The sequence below is a fragment of the Mirounga angustirostris genome, unplaced genomic scaffold (assembly GCF_029215605.1).
Source record: "Mirounga angustirostris isolate CCGP_5_RB_7025 unplaced genomic scaffold, mMirAng1.0.hap1 SCAF_14, whole genome shotgun sequence".
Classification (NCBI taxonomy): domain Eukaryota; kingdom Metazoa; phylum Chordata; class Mammalia; order Carnivora; family Phocidae; genus Mirounga; species Mirounga angustirostris.
In genome coordinates, this window is record NW_026991722.1 from 63,879,780 (window position 1) to 63,898,681 (window position 18,902).

General features: G+C 59.2%; 1 protein-coding gene across 5 annotated transcripts in view; it reads right to left on the reverse strand.

Moving 5' to 3' along the window:
- Positions 1-768: 768 nt before the first annotated feature.
- Positions 769-18,902, reverse strand: part of TXNRD2 (thioredoxin reductase 2) — a 49,772-nt gene continuing 31,638 nt past the window's right edge. For 4 of the 5 annotated variants that reach the window (XM_064578029.1, XM_045887135.3, XM_045887134.3 and 1 more), the window contains 7 exons: positions 9,696-9,832; positions 6,430-6,525; positions 6,046-6,138; positions 4,450-4,521; positions 4,173-4,270; positions 2,208-2,417; positions 769-1,047 (listed from right to left, as the gene is read on the reverse strand). In XM_064578029.1, the coding sequence (XP_064434099.1) occupies positions 2,294-2,417; positions 4,173-4,270; positions 4,450-4,521; positions 6,046-6,138; positions 6,430-6,525; positions 9,696-9,832 (620 nt within the window). In that variant the 3' untranslated portion in view covers positions 769-1,047; positions 2,208-2,293. The remainder of the gene's footprint in view (positions 1,048-2,207; positions 2,418-4,172; positions 4,271-4,449; positions 4,522-6,045; positions 6,139-6,429; positions 6,526-9,695; positions 9,833-18,902) is intronic. The other variant, XM_064578030.1, reaches the window with a different exon arrangement.

Below are 18,902 nucleotides of genomic sequence, written 5' to 3' on the forward strand. Positions count from 1 at the left end.
ACCCCCAGCACAGAGGGGAGCCCTCCCTGCACCTCCCAAGGCAGGGGCGCACCGCCAACCGTGCATTAAATGGGACACGGCTGATGTCACGCTGCGCTTGTCAAGAGGGCGCTGGCCCGGCCCTGCACCCGGCGTCTTAACTGGGCGGCCCAGAGCTCCTGCACACGCATCGCACCGGGCAAGCGAGTGTCTGAGGCTCCCGCAGGCCCATTAGGTGCAAAGACATTCCTTTGTTGGCCGACAAGCAGGGTCCCATCCAGGGCTCCCGGGCGGGCAGACTAAGTGATGTTTTCTTAAGGAAGACACGAGATTAACCACCGCTAAAGCTCCAGCACAATGCAGGGCCCTGCCTGTCACCGTCACCGTCAGCGCCGGCCGCGGCAATGACTGACAGGGGCGCTCCCTCAGCCCGTCAAGCCTCAATGTGCAGGATTAGCCTGAGCACAGCAGACACGCCGGCTGCGAGGGCCGCAATGGAAACGTAATGAGGTGCCTGACGCTCAGGGGACGGAAAGCCTCCAACACCCCTGCCAGCTCCCGTCACTGGGCCACCCCACTGGCAGGTTGCTCTGGAACAAAGCCAGTGGCTTCCCACCCCTCCTGAGCGCCTGCCTTGCCGTGAGGCGCAGACAGACCCGGCAGAGGGTCCTGGGAGGGGTGGCTCTGCTGTGAGGGGAGGCGGAATGGAGGGTATGCGACAGGCCAGGCCCACCCCGACGTGGGCCATCCTGGGGGGCGCGCTGGGGACAGCACAGGCGGGGGCACACATCAGGAAAACACCCTCTTTATTTACGCTCCAGAAATGCCAGGGGGGTTCGGATGTGGGCAGCCCACAGGGTGGGTTTCTGCGCACACCGTCATCTTCTGGCATCAGGGGCCTGGTGGGGCTGGCCCAGGCTGGAGGGTGTGCGAGGGGCAGGGGCTGACAACCCCTGGAGCCATCCCTGCGGGGGCACGCGACCAGTCCATCCAGAGGCCACCCACGCCGACTACCTCAGGGGCTCTCCAGACGGGGGTGAGGCTTGCCTGGGCTCAGGCTCCAGCGTCCTACAAGAATGGGGGACGGTCAGCATGGGGTAGTCCCGCCATCCCTGCATTGGCCTGGCCATGTCCCCTGTGCTCTCACACAAGGATTCTCTAGGGACAGATGAGAAACGCCCCAGAGAGAGCCCCGCCCTCACCAGATTGATGCGTCTCAGGGGACGCATGCTGCACTATTAACAAATATTTTGAAAGGATGAAAATTTACAGCAGGCTCTTGACAAAACAGCTGTTAGGTGTGATATTCTGATAAGAGTTTCCTCAGGATGCCCTCAGTTTGTCCATATCAAGGGCGGCCCTGACTCGGGGGACACAGTAGAGCAGGTGCCCAGGGTGCCCCTAGGAGAAGCCCCAGGCCTGTGCCCAAATCCAGGGGACCCTCACCTGCCATTCAGCCCCTCAGGCCTGCCTGAGGGCATCTTGTGGGGTGCTCACTGCTCTGTCTATAGTCTTCTTCAGCCCTCAGGACCCCAACCCCAGCAGGGGCTGACAGCCACAGGGGACCCCCCGGGCTGGGCTGCTGAAACCTGGAGAATGCTCTCACAGGGCCAGCTGAATAGGCCCTGACGACATGCAACCTTTGGGCAGCGGTCAAGGAGGGACTCACTAACTTCTTCCTCCTCAGAAGAGGGTTGGGATGAACAGACCTGAGGTCTCCGCCGGCCGCCTGCCCAGCCTGACTCTGCAAAGCTCTAACAGAACCAGACGTGTGGGCAGCCGCCATGCACAAGGCAGCGTGTCCACCTTCTGGGCGACAGAGAAATGAGCCGGCGCTGCTCTGCACGGGGCTAAGCTGGAGAGGGAGGCCCGCTCCTCCCACCCAGCAGCCCACTGAGCTCAGCCAGGGGATGGTTTCCACACCCAGTGTCCTCCCTCCACCCCCAGGACAGGCCACTGTGGTGTGAGCCCAGCCTCAAGACATTTCCTGCATCCGGGGAGCACCGGCAGCCAGGCCAGCGGCTGGGGGTGCCCTGTGGAGGGGGGGCCCTCACATGGCCTCCTTCCCAGCCCCGTTTCTTCAGCCCCTGCAGCCTGGGCACAGGGCTCCCATGAGGTGGCACGGCAGGTGTGCTCTCCCACATACCTGGAGAGAGTTGTTCACAGTGGCACCCTATCACCCCCCCACGGTTCCATCCTTAAACACAGAGCCTACCCCAGCTGTGTACCTGGCTCTGAGCCTCCAAAGAACCTGGCTGTGGGGGGCTGCAGGTGAGCCGCGTGCCCCTGGTCTGGCAGGGATGGATGCTTAGCCTCAGCAGCCTGTCACAGTGGGGTCTAGGCCCGAGCGCTTGGAGATACGCAGCTTGGCCACCTCCTCGGCGCAGGTGGGGTGGATGCCCACTGTCTGCATCAGCTGCACGTAGGAGGCCCCACACCTGCACACGGGGGGGAGGGGGGTTCAGGCGATGAGTCAGCACAGGGTGGCATGCCCACATCATCCCATCCCCTGGAAGATGGCACGCGGGGACGGCCTTGGAAGTCACAGTCTCCTCCCTGCTCCCCAGCCCTGGGCCCTACCCTCTCTTCTCCAGCCAGCAGCCAGGAACACCGCCAACACCTCTGCTGGACCTGTCCCACATGTCTCCCAGCAAATGCCAAGCAGCGCCCCCTCAGGCCCACCTCCTACCTACCCCCGACCCCTCATCTGCTCCGTCTTGGCCTCCTGCTGCTCCCAGACCACCAGGCGCAGACCCACCTTGGCCCACGGCTCCAGCTGTTCCTTCTGTGGGTCTGCTCCCTCTCCCCACCTGCCCCAGTGAGACAGAGCCCACTTCGATTACTGCAGCCTGCCCCTGCGCAGCCCCCTGCCTGGTCCTGCTCACCAGGCTCTTCTGCTCAGCACCCAGCACTGCCCACACACACGCCTCCTGCCCCTGCGGCAGCGACCACCCGCGGGGCACCGGTCACCTCCTCGGAGGCACAGTGAGTGAGGACTCCCCACAGGGCGCTGCCACCGTCCGCAGACAAGGCTGCAACAAACAGCCCTTCTTCCGTCTACGCACACACGTTAAGAGTATCTGGTGCGTGAGTTCCCGACACGAACAAGTGTGTGCGTTTCACACTGTGGGCAGAAGGCCCCCAGAGGGAGGGTCCAGTTCACACCCCCCTCCTGACTGTGTCGGAACATGGGTCTCCTCACTCCACTGAGTTGCTCAAACCTTCAGTGTCTCCACTATGCAGATGCTGGAAACGATCACCACCAGACTGGCCAGTAGCAAAGCGTTTAACCCTCACTGACCAAGATGGTTTCTTGGTGTTTTAATTACATGAAAAATTCCAAATGAAGCACAGCATCTTTCTACTATTTATTTAAATTTTCTTTGCCTGTGAATTGCCCATTCGTGTTCTCTAAGTCTCTCTTGGCTCTGTCCTATCTTTATTATCATTACCCGCCAGGAAGCCTAGGGTGCCAGAGCCCCCGTCAGTCTTCCCGGTATGGGCCCTGCCCCTCGGGCTCCCGCCCTGTCCTCTGACTTCCTACCTCTACCAACCTCTGCGGCTGGATCTTGGCCTCGGCCCCAAGCCCCAAGTACATGGTGGGGTGGCCCGTGCAGCCCTTCTCTGCTCCCTTGGCCCCACTTCACCTTCCACCCTCCTGCCTCTGACGGCCCCACACCCCACTGCCCCAGACAACCCACCCCCACCCAGAGCCTCCATCCACAAAGGCTCCAGGCAAGCCTGGGGACCCGGGATCCCCCAAAGCACTGCCTATGCCCAAGACCCAGCTCTGGAAAGCACACGCCGGTCCTGGGGCAGCTCTCGCAGACCCTGCTCATGACTGCCTGGGCGCTGGGCCATGTGAAGGAGGGCCCCAGCCCTGCTCATTCTAAGAAGAGAAGACCCAAACTGTGACCCACCCCCGGCGGCCAGGGACATGGGCCTCTCGCCTTGCTCCCCAGGTGGCCCGGCCACAGCCGACACGGTATGACCGGCCTAAGAGCATTTGGCTGGAGAAGAAAGTTGCCTCTCACGTGACGGAGCTGCCGGGTCTGAGGAGGTGCTCTGCTGAGCACACGGAGAACGCTCCGTAAGAACCACAGCACAGCAGCAGACCCCCCAGTGCAGGGCCACCAACTGTCAGAGCCACGCGAGCCCGAGCAGCGCGCACACCGACATTCCTCCGCACTTACTTGATCCCCAGAGCAAATCCTTGAGTCACTTCGCCTGCGTTGGGGCCGAGGAAGTGCAGGCCCAGTACCAGCTGTGGGGGCTTCCGCAGGCACACCATCTGAAAGCCACATCGTCAACGGCCAGCCTGGCTGGAGATGGGGCCCCGGGGCTGCACGGGCGGCCCTGCCCCAGGGGGCCTGCGTGGTTGCAGGGAGCTTCCCCACCCCTGGGCGCCAGCTCACTCCCTGCCTCTCACCTCCCGGCATGGCCCGGCCCTGGGCCCTCGAGGACACTTACCTTTATGTAACACTGGGATGCATCCCGTTGAGCCACTGTGAACTCCAGTGGTTTATAATACGCATGATAAACCTAAGTGACAAGATACCGATTCCCGCAGTCAGTAGCCTCGTGGGCTGCATGGATGGGGTGGGGACCCAGAGCTGCCCACGTGGCCTACAGGTTGTGGTCTGCGGTAAGGACATGGCTGAACTCTCCCTCCCACACAAAGCCAGCCTGGGGCTGGAGCCACACCGTCTGCAGGACAGAACCGCCCCCCCCCCCCCCAGGGCCCCGATGGACCACAGCAACAGAGTGGGCACCAGATTGGCTAAGTGCAGCCAGACGTAGGTCTTGTCACGGAGCCCGAGGCTCAGCCCCCAGGAGTCCACACCAGGTGGACGCTGGGGGGTGGACGGGGTGACTGTGGGCAGCGGAAGGGGGCGCCCAGCCCACCCAGCGGCTATCTGGCCTCCCCAGGGTACCCTGGTGCTGGCTGGGCCCTCATTTGAGCAAGGAGGGGGAGGCAGGCATGGGGAGGCCCCCAGCCCACACCGGAGCTGTCGGCCAAAGGCTTTCAGCACCCGAGAAGGGCTCGACAGCGTGTTCGGGGCTGTGGCCGAGTAAAAAATGAGCGGGGCCCTCACATGTGCTGCACAGCCATTATTAATTAATGGAACTCCAGCGAATATTGTTCTAACTAAGACAGAATTGAAAAGAAAACAAACAAAGGGTATGTGGCCATTCAACATCGTGAAACATAAAACAACATTATAGAATGCCATGAACATATGTCCCCACGTACTTGTGATGAATCAAACAAAAATAGCAAATAAAGTGCTGGGGGGAAGGCTGGCCTGTCAGGCCTGGCCCGTTGATGGAGGGGACCGGGGCATTGGGGCAAGGGGCAGGCCCTGGAGCCCAGTGACTCATTCTCAAAGGGCACGAGGCCCGCGGTGGTGGCCACATGGGGTCTGGTTTCTCCCGGTCCGTGTGCAAGCTGTGGCAGTAGCAAGATGAAGCCATGCTGGAGGCTTCCAGCTCCCCCATCCTGCCGGGCCACCAGGGGTACCCTCGGGGGCCACCCCAGGGCCACGGCAGGCCGGCTGAGCAGACTCAAGAAGCAGGCTTCCTCTGGGGTGAGTACCTAAGTCTGGGCTGTTGTGGGCCTGTGAGAGCCGGACGACTCACGGATTGGGAACAGAGGCAGGGGTGGCAGGGAGGTGGGGGTACCTGAGGGCAGGGCTGGGCTGTGGCAGGGCTGGGGGTGGGGTGCGGGGAGCGGAAGCTGATGGCAGGAGAAGGTTGGAGGGCAGGAGAAACCTTTCCAGGTGGAGGGAGATGTGTGGCCCTATAAGGGGCCACACCACAAAGGTGGGCCCTGGTTTCCGGGGCTGTCCTCCAGCACTCCCGTCCCACGTGTCCCTTCATGCCATATCTCAGCCATCCCTCTGGGCCCCCTGCCCCACCCTGCCAAACTGCAGGCCCTGGGAAGCAGAAACGCCAACACTCCCACTCGCCCGCCAGGCCTCTGTCGGGGAGGGGCTGTCGTCAGGGCGTGAGCGCCACACAGGCATCCCGTCCTGGCACCCCTCTGTCCTCGGGGCCCTGACGTACCTCCACATGCTCTTCTCCGTGGCGAGCCACGGCCTCCTCCTCCGACAGCCCCACACAGCCATACTCCAGCGGGGTGAAGACTGTGGTGGGGACCTGGAAAGCAGGTCCCAGGTGAGTTACCCCCCTGGGGACCCAAAGCTGAAGATCCCCACTCTGGGGCCCAGAGAGCAACAAGCTCAGGCCAGGTCCCCGGACGTGCTGGCTGGCAGCCTGCGAGAGGGGGTGGGCGTGCCCTCACTTGCTCTGGGGCCACACCCACAAAGCTAACCCTCCCACACAGGGGCATGTGCATGCACACCCCCGGGCACCGCCCCCCCCCCCCCCCCCCCAGCCACAGCTGTCTCCAGGCTGGACGCAGCGTGCTGGAGGGCAGAGGATACTCACGTTGTCGTAGTCCATCACGTCTGAGGACTGACCGCACAGCCGCCGGGCCAGGAGCTTTCCTGCCATTACAGCCGTGGGTGTCAGCTCGGGCCGCCCCTGATGCACGGAAGGAGCCCAGGCTTACTTCGGCACATCTGGGGGAGTCTGTGCAGGACCCCTGCCACCACCCATGCCTTCCCAGCGAGGCTTCTCCCTTTCCGAAACCCCCAAAGGCTATCTGCCTCTGGGCGCCAGGGCCCTGGGCAGGTTTACTTGTTCTACTTCTTCCCCCTGCCCTGCTCAGGGGAGACAGTTGCGGTTACAGCCCCCTTCCCTGGAAGAGCAAGCGAGCTGCCAGTGAGCCCAGCCACGCCACCCACCCTCGCTTGTGGCTTCCCTCTGAACCCCTTCCTCATGTTGGTGACCTTGGAGAGCTGCCCTCATGACAGAGCTCCAAGGAGATCCCGCTCCTATTCAATCGTCCGCATTAACCAGGATGCAGGCTAAAGTGGACCCTGGAAGCATTTCATGTGCTCCTGACACGCAGCTTGGCTTGCACGTCACAGTCCATTACAAATCGCACTCCGAATGCCGTGCTGCTGGAGGCCCCTCGGTCCCAGGGTGTGTCCCGCTCCAGGAGCGGGGGGTGGCACAGCCCCCAGTGTTCCTACACGCGTCGGCCTGGGACCGGCTGCCAATCACGTCTGCAGCAGCAGGAAATGCAGATGTTGTTTGACATTCCAGAAATGAATAGAGATCCGCAGAGATAAACTCGTGAAAGCAGCCCGTGCATTCCACCGGGCCTGACTAACTGCGGAAATGTCCATGCGCACAGCACACAATACGGCACTAGACAATGGCCGCCCCGCCCGCCCGCTGGACTCTTCCGCACCTCACGCCGGACTGCTGGGTGTTAACTCTTTGGACTGCCCAGAATGACCTTTCCAACTGAGCGGATTTAATAATTCAATAGATATCGCCTTTGTGTGTACTATTTCTGGCAACACGGTCTGAAATACTACGGTTTCCGCCACGTTGGCATGAGCCCTGCGGCCGACGGCTCTCCATCTCGCTCGGCTCCTGGGCCGCGCAGAAAGTCCGGTCTAACACGAGCGGCACTCTCTCCCGGGACCACGAGCGCTGTCTCGGGGCGCAGCGCCCAGGATGAACACCGAAGGTGCCGCCACAGAGTGCCACGTCCCCACCGCCAGAGATCACACAAGCAGCAACACTGCCCGGTCTAGCAGGCATGTGAAGCCACTCACTTCCATCCACACCAGCAGGTCAACTAGATGGGTCAGAGAGGACTCAGTGGGAGGAGGGGCCGGAGCTCTGACCAACGCCCCAGCAAGCTGTCCCTGCGGTCTTGCCTCCAGTTGGTGGTCTGCTCCCCATGCACCATTTCATGAGCCTGGGTTCACGGGCAGCCTGAGGGACTCAAGTGGCGGCCCCTCGGCTCACATATCAGCACTGACCACGGCTAGTGGGTGACCCCTCTGGTACAATGGGCACAGCAGAGGCCATGTTGTCCTAGCAGGAGGGGTTTGTATGGAGTCAAGTGTCTGCAGGACAGACCTGTGCCAGATGGGTAGGCTGGCCCCTCAGGAACAAAGGGAAGGCCCAGCCTTGCACGGCTTCCTGCCCTGGTCTGTCTCCATGAGTGTGCCAAGCTCTCCGGCAGACCCGCCCATCATGAGCTGCAGCAGAGGCTGAGGGAGGGATGGTCCCGAAGCACTGGGGACAACTGCCACCTGTAACCCCTCAGCTCTGGAATGCCCCACTCAGGGACCCACTTGCCGTAGATACTGGCTCCCCTTACCCCCAGGCATTTCCCAAAGTGGGGTCTGGGGTGTGCGTGGGCAGGGCAGTGCTTGAACTCTTGGGTAGGCATGAGCATCCTCGCTGAGCTCGCCTGGGCCTCTGCCTTGCTCTGCTCCTCCCTCAGGTCTCCCTTGACCGCCGCACTAAGCATCTTCTGACATCTACCTCAAACAGTTCACTTACTCACTTGTCATCTGCGACCCCAACTAGAATGTCACCACGAGGGCTAAGACTTTTGTCTGTTCCTGCAGCGGCCACAGAACCCAGAAAAGTGGCTGGTGCCAGAACACATCATGGTGGGTTTAACAGCATCCCCCAAATTCACGTCTGCCTGGAACCTCAGAATGGACCCTTGTTTGGAAATGACGCTCTTTGCAGATATAATTAAGGAAAGAACTGAGATCATTTAGGATTGGTCACTTAGGGTGGGCCCTAAATCCAATGAGGGTCCTGAGAAGAAAGAAACAAGGACACACACACACACACACACACACACACACACATGAAGACGGGGAGAGAATGCTGCAACTCCAAGTCTGGAGTGCCTGATGGATGAGGACATGTCCTCTCCTAGAGGCTTCGGAGGGAGCACGGCCCTGCCCACACAGACTTCTGGCCCCCAGAATATGATAGAATACATTTCTGTTGGTCTAAGCCACCCAGCCTATGGTGATCTGTAATGACAGCCCCAGGAAATATGTCCATGACACTGGCAGGACTGGCCACCAAGAGGCCTCCTGGGGTCTGGGGGGCCTGGTGCATCTCTCAGGCTCCTTTGGCCAGGGCCCCTCCCGAGCCACCTTCCGTAGGCCATGCTGCGCGTGTACAGGACAGGCCAACTGCTCTTGAGGCTTTGGGAATGTGGGGGTCCCACGACTGACCAGCCCTGACGGGGCCATGAAGAGGGGAGGGGCGCCGACCAGATGCGTCCCAGGCCAGGGGCAGGGCTTCCGCCAGGGACTCACAAGGGGAGGAGCAGGGAGGCCTGGTGAGTGGGGCTATGTCCCTGTCTGACAGCCCAGTCAGGGAGAGTACTGACCCGTCCACAGATGAGAGGGTAAACTGAGGCGAGGAGGTCAGGCCCAGTGCTGCAGGGCCAGATAGCCCCAAGGCTCTGCCCAGCAGCAGCATTTCTAGGGCTCTGTACCTCCAGCCCACCTTCAGGAAGTCGAGGCCCATGTTGTGCACAAACAGATGTCCCTCCCTCAGAGCTGACATATGGGGAGGTTCACAAGAGGAATTCGTTGATGGCGCTTTTAGTTTTTAAGCCTTCCCCACCCCCCTACCCCCCATAGAAAGGAGGAACATTCGAGCAAGCAGAGGCTGGTGCCCAATCCTTCCCAGAACTTGAGTCTAGCAATACTTGGGGTTTGGCCCAGAGCCTCTGTGAGCCTCGTTAGGGCCCCAAGGCCCAGCTGGGGTCGGGGGATGGGGTGATGAGGCCAGGTGGCAGGTGCAGGCCATACCTCTGCTACGTCTCCGATGGCATAAATGTGGGGGACGGAGGTGGTTTCCTGAGCATCGACCAGGATTTTCTGACTGTTGGGGTTGATGTTCACTCCAGCCTTCTCTAGATTCAGACTTCTGGTTTCTGCAATTCGACCTGAAGGAAATAAACAGCAAGGCTGAAAGACTTTTAGCAGTTCCGACTGAGATTCCTTGGTTTATTCAGAACGCTTCTCAGCATGCCCGCTTGGAATTGGTAAAACATCAAGTGCAACGACGTCTAGGGGCTCCCGGCCTCTGTGGCCTCACACGCACACACGAACATATACACATACACCCCCACACCTTTATTTGCACAAAGAATCAACGAGAGGATGAAGCAGGATGAGGAGGAACAGAAAGGAAGGGAAAGGGGTGGAGGAAGCAGAGAAGGGGACAAGACTTCTCTAAATACATCCTATGATACAATTTTGGTTTTTTAAATCATATACGTTTTATATATTCAAGCAACAAAAAAATAAAAATGGAAAAAAAAAGTCGCCGTAACTTGTAAATAATCTGAAACAAATGGGCCTAATTATATGCATTTGATAACCCAGCACATACAAAGATAATTCGCTCAGGAGACTACGGCAACCCATATTTCCACCGTACGTCCTGGAACGATTATATCCTAACAATAAAGCTGCAGACAGATCTTACGTGCCATTGGAAAGAAGACAGTTAAAACCCCGTAAAGTCAAATTTGAATCGGAAATTCATTGATTCTCCTTTTTTTTTTTTCAATACAAAGTTCCTATGGCTCTGACCACAGAAAATGTCTAGAAGTAGCGATGACCCAAGAGTATGCACGCCCCATCCCTGGACGGTGACCTCAACGCTTCCCCCGCGCAGGGGCCAGGCTCTGGGGAGGCAGCCCACTTCAGGCTTGGATGCCTTGTGGACACAGCAGAGCAGGATCAAAGGTCACCATGGCCGCAGCTGCAGATAGAACAGGACAGGGCCTTGCAGCGTCTGCAGGCATCAGACCCTGAGGGCAAGACATGGAATATACACCACCCAGGCCTCTCACAGAAGCCGTGGCTCCCGCCCTCTGCTAGCATTTTCCAGCGGCGCCGGGGGGTGTGCATGTGTGTCTCAGTCTCTGGGGAGTGTGCCCGTGGGCCCCAAGTGAGCCGACAGCCTGCTGAGTCCCCACATGGCCCTTCCCTCCCACTCCGTCCGTGACCCCGGGGTTCCCCACCCTCCCACAGGTTGCTCTTCCTGCAGGCTCATACTCGGGATGGTGCTTCGTGGTGGATTTACACTTCTATCCTGCCACCAGATTGGGTCTGTGTGAATAGGCTGTGGCCTTGTGTCCCCAGAGCTGGGCAGCAGGACATCCTCCAGAGCAGGCGGTGAGAATGCACGGACTTACGCCCTGCTCGGGGTCTCAGGGCAGCCAGCGCAGGGGATGAGCAAGTGGGGCTAGAGGCCTGGCCTTGGGCAGCTCCACACTCCAAGCCCTTAGCTCCTCCTCTCGTGGCACCTGGCCAGCAGAAATCCCCAGCTCGGAGACCTCTAGAGCCGGAAATAGAGACGGACAGAATGGCAGAGCCCAAACCACACGCCATAGCCATCCTTGGGTGCAGTCATTTGAGCTAATCCTGATGAGCAACTCTCGGGTGCAAAGCCGGCAGGGGCTGGGCATGGCGGCACCAGCCTCCCTGCCAGGCTTCACAGGCTTCCATCCCTGGGCCTTGTCACAGCTGAGCTGCCAGCAGAGGTCCCTTTCTCCCCTAACTCAGACAATGTGGCCTCCCTAAGCCAAGGGGTGGCAAAGGCAACTCATCCTGCTGGGCCCTGGGAGGGCAGTGGCAGCCCCTCAGGGCTCCCGGAGGCTCCTGGAATGCCCTGAAGGCAAAGATGAACAGTGTCAAAGGCACAGTTCCCACAGCTCGTGGTGGCTCAGATACACGAGAGGTCGGGTAGTGGGTGGTGCCAGGCTGAACATCTGGAAGACCAAGTCCTGTGAAAGGGAAACCTTGTCTCCAGCTGCTCTCCCAGAGTGGGAAGTCAAAACACAGAGACTCGACTAAGCCGTGCTTCTCAAGTTCATGGGGAGCCGGCTCCAGCCTCTTCACTCTTCCTGGCCGCAGGAATCAGGTGCTGGGCGGGCTGACACCCGTCGCCCAGCATACCAGACACCGGCGACGCGACCTGAGGCTCCGGAGGTCTCTGCCTCCTGATGCCACTGACGCTGGCCCTAGTCACGTGAACGGAGACGCATGAGCGTGCAGAGCGCAACAGGGCATACTGGCCAGTGTCCTGCCTGGAGGAGGCGGCGTGGGGGCCCGGGCCTGATTCCCGAGCAGGGGATCCAGCTGGTGCCTGAGAGCTCTCGTGCACCTAGGAAGGGACTGGAAGGTGCTGGGCCTCAGCAAGGAAGGAGCTGGGCCCAGTGGGCAGCCCTGGTGGGGGTCTGCTGGGTGGGCCGAGAAAGTCCCGGCAGGCAGAGGACTCATAGCTGAGCCCTCAGGCTCCTCCCCAGACTCCCGGTTCTGGGGAGCAGGGCATACAACAGCTGGCCAGGCCCACGACCTCCTGGCGATCGATCGCTGTGACGCTGGCCATGCGGCACTCCTGCCTGGCCGGTCCTGGGAGGCCAGGAGTGTTTCCTTGTGCCTCCTGGTAACCACGGTAACCACACACCTCACAGATGTCAGTCTAACCACATCCAAGGTCTTAAAGAATATGAAGATAAATTTAAAAGGAGTAACAGCAGTGGGGGTAGACAGAATATGCCCAACTTGTGGAAGGCACTCCATCGATGCTTCTGGAATGAACAGTGAAGGAAATGAGAGGCTGCCCCAAACAGTCAGAAACAGCCCTAAAAGGGCAGCCATGGGCACTTCGGGTTTTGGAAGCCGTGCTGGCAGGGCCTGTGTGGGGGAGGCCTGAGGTCGGCAGGGGGCCCAGCTCCACCCAGGCACACCATTCTGTGCAGCCATGCCCCAGAGCTGTGGTAGGCCCCGTCAGCTCCACGGGCCACAGCCGGGACGCGGGCCTCACTGAGTAAACAACCTGGATAAGGGTCATGGAGGAGGGACAGACATACCCCATGACCCTCAAAGTTCCGCTGCCTTGTGCTCAGAGCAGAGTCATGTCTCCCCACAGTCAGATGGTGTGGGCGCCCCCCCAGCTCAGGCCTGGAGCCCCCGAGGAAGGCACAGCATGGGTGCTCGGGTGGGGACCCAGTGGCTAGCCATACAGGCAGGGCAGCTCTAGTCCAGGTTAGACGTACATGGCCAGAAGCAAGACCCAGGCAACATGCAAAGTCTTCTCCCTCACCATTTTCCTCTTATGCAAAAATAAAGGTAGGACTCTTCAGGTGATTTGGGGGAAGATGGGTGCCTCCATGGCACCCCCCGCCCAAGTACATCACCCTGTATGTCGCACACGGTGCTTTCCACACCCCCCAGCAGGTCATTTGCTCCATGCCTTGCGGGATCTCTTGCTCTCTGGGGCCTCGGCTCTTTGGCACCCAGCTTGGGTCTGCCAGCGCTGCTGAATGGCTTCCCTGGGTTGGCTCCCGCATCTCTGCTCCCTGGACACACGGGGATGGGGATGGCAGTCTGTCCACGTGTCAGTTTAGTCCCTTGGGACAGTCCTCAGAGAAAGGCCAGCCAGCCAGGTGAGGCTTCCCAGGCCCAAGGCCGGGAGCTGCGCCTGGGTGAAAGGCTCCTTCTGGGGCTTGCTCCTTCCCTCCAGCCGATGTTTTAATTTCCCCTTCTTTGATTGCCAGTATATTTACCAGTAAAACTAAGGACTTTGGGCCACTATTCAGCAGCTGTATTTCCTTCTGTGAACTGCCCATTCCTTGCCTTTTTTCATTTATTTATACATATCTCCATGACTTGATTGCCTTGTAAGAGCTTTGCATATGATACGCGAATGACATTCCATCATATTTACCGCAAACGAGGGCATTAAGATTCCAGATGCAAACATGTTCTCACTTCCCCCTCAGAGGCAATGTCCAAATAAATGTGTGAATGGGCCCTTGGAGCTGCTTCCCTCACCAAGCTCAGCCTTGTCCGCTGCCCTCAGTCCCTCTAAGGGACCACGTCACCCCTGGTGTCACCGAGGTAAGACAGTCCCTCCCTCGTGGTGCCCAGCATCCAGGACACCCAGGGGGCCCTGAAATGGTGCAGGAAGCTGCATTCAGCCTGAGAGCTCCCGGGGCAGCTGGACCAGGCCAGCCCTCCCCTCGAGGCACTGGAGTCCCACCAGCTGCTGCTACGGACCCAGGGAGGCAGCCCGGCCACCACGCTCACCCAGCCAGCTGGAGAAGGCTGGAGAAGGCTGGAGGTCAAAGACTCCCCAGATGGCGGCTTTGGTCATTCCTACCTGCACAGCTGGGCCCAGGGACACAGACAACTGGACACATGCAGTTTCCTGGGCCTCTTTCTGCCCGCTGCAGGAAAACGGGCATTCCCTCCAATTTCACGCCTGCCTAGAGCGCACGTTCCAACGAGTGAAGGGCAATCCGTGTAATGAGGTAAGATTTAGGTGTCAGCAAGAGTATGACAAGGCGAATGAGGGGCTCTGATCACACAGAGGCAGCGAGTGCCAGGAGGATGGGGGTCCAGGAGGCTGGACCAGCAGCTACCCGCAGGCTCACGGAGGGCCTGGGCACCCCTCCCGGGGGGCACATGCGTGGCCCCCCAGAACCAGCCACTCCCCCTAGGCTGGCCTGTGGGACACCCTGGACCAGACGCAGAAGGCGGAACTCACACCTTTGCCACCCCTAGTCAGATCCCTCAAGGCCTACTTTTTAAAAAATTTATTATGTGTCTCTTGTCATCTTTGAGACTTTAGGGGAAAGGATAACAACAGCAAAGGGCTCCTTTTATTTTCTCGAATGGTTCCTTCTACAAGAGCCCCAGAACCCCAGCCACAACCTTAAGTCCTCCAAGAGCAGGGCAGAGGACCCGTCCTGCTGCCCTGGGGCCTAGGTAGGGCTCAATGTTTGCTGAATGAATAAGTGAACCTTAGCATGACCTGAGGCTGGCGGCTTACTGTGACCACCAGCACCTGCCACCACCCCCACCCCGGTCATCCTGATGACACTGCTCACTGCTGTCCCTTCCCCCCCGCCCCAAAACACATCATGGGCGTTTCCTATTCAAGCCTGTGTGCAGCACTGACAACACATAAAATAAGCTCACACGGGCTCCTAAACGCCCACAGCCAGCCCTGGAACTTGGTGGAGCCTCCAGCTCAGGCCCTGCTGCAGTTTGGTCCACGGGAACCCCTAGGAAGGAACACGTTCCCTGGCAGGTGGTAATTATTGCTATAACAATTACAAATGTCAATATAACCTTCCCGCTGCTTGATGGCTCCCAGTAGAACTGGCAAAATTTAGCTAGTGCACATTAATGCACAAAAACGATGTCTATTTACCTTTAGAAGCATTTTCACTTTGTCTTTCTTCTTTTTTTTTAAAGCAACTGGCTTCTACCAAGTTATAACCATAAATACTGAGTTTGACTTGGTACAAAGACCATGAGTGCCAAGGCAGGCTGGCCTGGGTCTGACGGCTGTGGGGGTCAAGGTGACCCTGGACATGGGCAGGAGTCGGCTCGCAGGCCTGGCACGGCTCTTGGCCCCGTGGCGGTGCAGGGCATCCCAAGCAGAGGGCAGAGGCCAGAGGGCCGGTCTGTTAGCCCAGGTGCCGCCTTCCCACTGCCCCTGCCTGGCCTCTGCAATGGGTTGGCGCCACAGTGAGCCAGAGCTGAGACAAATGACAGCCACCGAGTCAGTGGTGCTGGTTCACAAGCAGGGGCCACACGGTGTGGTGGCGAAGGCCATGGTCTCAGGCCCAGCCACTTCCCTCAGCCTGTGGGAGGTGCCTACAGGAAGAGCTCTATGAACGTCCTCTTTCCCTCCGAGAAAGCACACCACATACACAAACAGATTTGAGTTTCTCTTCACGTTGCTAGTTACACACTTGACGTTTACACTGAAGTGAAAAGGTGTTGGGATATGAGGGGCTCACGAGCAGAGCAGTGCTTCTCTTCAGGCCTGGACGGCAGAGACAGGTGGGCCTTAGGTGAGCCGGGGAGTCTGCGTGTGGGACAGGTGGTCAGGTCACTCCGAAGTACCCCCTGGGAAGAACACGGCCACACGCAGCTTCCTACAGCCACAGCAAGACACAGGCCCAAAGAACAGGCCCGGTGCCCTTGGACTGGGCTTCTCTCAACAAGGTCGCACCCATGCTCCGCCTGCCGGCCCGTCTCCAGCAGTCCAGCACCAGCCGTGGAGAGCCTGGGCTCTCACAGCTGTCAGGAGGCCCGGGGGCCTGGACTGCTCCATCCTTCGTGCTGGACTCAGAGACCCCCGCCCATGAATGCCCAGCCTCGGGGGCTCACTTCCGTTTTGCCCCCAGCTCCCAGTGCTGCTACCCGGCACTCGGGGCGGGGGGATATTCCACAAGGACTCGAAGGGGGGTGTCTGTGGCACGGAGCCATCAGCTGAATGCAGCTGAGCAAGGCGGCCTCATGGAAACCCGAGCCAGCAGTCCCCGCGGTAGAGAGGGGATCCCTGGGCTGCAGCCCCACCCCCACCCCAGGCAGACACACTCCACTCCCTGGGCACCGCGGGCCCCCTCATTGTCTCCAGGATGCCACCACCTCCCTGGCTGTGGTCCATGGCCACACTCTGTGTAGGTGGGCTGTACATGGAGTGGGGTCCTCAATATGGGGGTTGGATTAGAAGGTGGAAAGCCGGGGGCGGGGGGCGCGCCTAGGTGGCTTAGTCGGTTGAGGGTCTGACTCTTGATTTCAGCTCAGGTTGTGATCTCAGGGTGGTGGGATTGAGCCCCGCTTCAGGCTCCGTGCTCAGCGTGGAGTCTGCCTGTCCCTCTCCCTCTGCTCCTCCCACCACCACCACCCCCGTGCTCTCTCTCCCAAATACATAAATAAAATTTAGAAAAAAAAAAGTTGGAAAGCCAGGCCCCCAGTGCCTTCTGGCTCTATACCATTTTAGAGGCTCAGAAGTTATCTGTGGGTTTTACACACAGGTGGGCAACTAGACAAAGTCTGAGGAAGAGGAAACGGCTGATTCCTAACAGACCAAGGGGGCTGCTGAGGCAGGGCCAGGACAGCCCTTCCCAGCACCCCGGACGGTGGGAACACCAGCTGTCTGGGCCTTCTGACCGTGGGCAGGACTCCTGTGGCCCAGGGAGGGATGCGCCAGAGCCTCCACCCTTGCCTCGAGAGGGGGACAGGAAACCTTCTAGAGGCCAGAGACGCTGAGGGGCACGGGACAGTTTTAGCAGCCGGCTTTCCCAGGGTTCTCCTCCAGGGGCCCCCCATCCAGCCTCCGAAACAAAGTCGAAGCTAAACCTCAGCTGAGCTCCAGCTCAGAAGTGTTTCCATGCCAAGTGTCCCCTCGGCTGCCCTGTCCTGCCCCTGCTCCCCTCCACCCCCCACGATGGCCGAGGATTCAGGCCACAACTGGTTAACTGCACAGGGTGAATTCGAGCCCGCGGCGCGGTGCAGGCTGACTGGCTTCACTCAGCACTGTAATCGGCACATCTGCAGACAGGAAATCCTCCTCACTGCGAGTTCCCAGTCTATTATCTGAGACACCTGGTGTGGGTGGGTGATTCAGAGACAAACAATGAGCCGGCCCCCTGCACAGCAATTAACTGCTTTAACTGCTAATGTGTTTAATCCACCACGTGGAGATCAAGGCTGGGCCGAGGAAGAGGCTCGGAGTCCTCCCGGGCTTGCAGACTGCAGGGCCCACCTCGCCATCCCTGTGCATACTGTCCTCACCAGCTGTGACCGAGGCGCCAGGCCCAAGCTCAGCCCCATGGAAGCTCCTCATGGGCCTCAGCATGTGTCCTCCGGACACGAGGGGCATCCTTCCCCTCCTGTTTTTAACACGCGTCAAAGCCCAGCTTGTGTGCTCAGAGCGCTCGCTACTGCGGCAGGACGTGTGATCCGGGAGCCGTTTGCTGTGCCAGCCCTTCAGCCCCCAGCCCCGGGGTGGGGGGTGTTTTATTTTAACCTCCTGGATCGGATCATCCTTTATCGCGAGCAGAAATGATGCTTGGTTAAAGGCTTATGGGGTAAACCAGCAGAAAACATTCCCAGTTGTTAGACTGGGAAGTGGCTCCTGATTGTTTACAAAACCTGGCCCAGGAGCGAGCAGCAAAGTCAGCACATGCCCGTACAGCCCCAGGAGGCGTGCCAGAAACCGCCGCCGCAGCGCCGCCTCGGGGAGCAAGGTCAAAGGCCAAGGACTGTGAAAGCTTCCACCCCCAGCATCAATCACGTCGGGCAGACTGTCTGGGGGATGCTCTTTTTGAAAATACAGAAAATAAAACGGACTCCTGCAGAGGGGAGGGCAAGCAGTGCGCCAGAGGCCCTGCATGTCGCCCGCCAGGGACCTGTCTGGAAGCTGGGAGGACCTTGAGGCTTTCCGAGGGCACAGCCCCTTGCCCTCTGAGCCATTGCCATCAGCGTGGGCTTAGTGGATGGCACATGGGCATGAGCCTTTGCCTCTGTCCAATGGCGAGAGAAGGGATGTGGGTGTTTGGGGTCCCCAAAGTGATATCAGGGGACAAAGGAAGAGGCTGGGGGTGCAGATGGGAGGGGAGAAACTTGCCACCTCACCTTTTAGAATGGAGTTTAAGATAAATGTCAATTTACGCTTCCGGATCTAAATAGTTAAAAAATCTTTCGGAGTGTTCAACAAAATAAACCTACTTCAATTTACTTTCACGATTTGAACAAGAATATCTCCTGTGGTCGTCTACTAAATTCTGGGCAAGAGGCAGTACATTAACTGCAAAGCATTTTCCTTGCTCCTTAGATCTGCTCGTGTTGACCACACACAAGGAAGAGCTCAGACTCCTCCAGAGTTTATCTCATGGTCTGACTTCCAAGCGTTCTGAGAACTCAGGGAAACCAGAGAGGCTTCGCGAAAGTCCACTGCTCTGTGATGCAGCCCTGCTCCTCCCGGGAGCCTCACTGCAGGGGATGCTGGGACCAGGCCAACCAGGTCCTGACAGACGCTGACGTGACTGCTCCTCTGAGCACTCAGCAAACATATGATTAACTGACGTGGAGGCGGATGATGATTCTGACAGCTACAAAGATTCCGAGCCCAGGTTCACAGAGGAGGGACAACTGACTGGGCTCAGCGCAGAGAGACCCCGGCGAACTGGAAATATC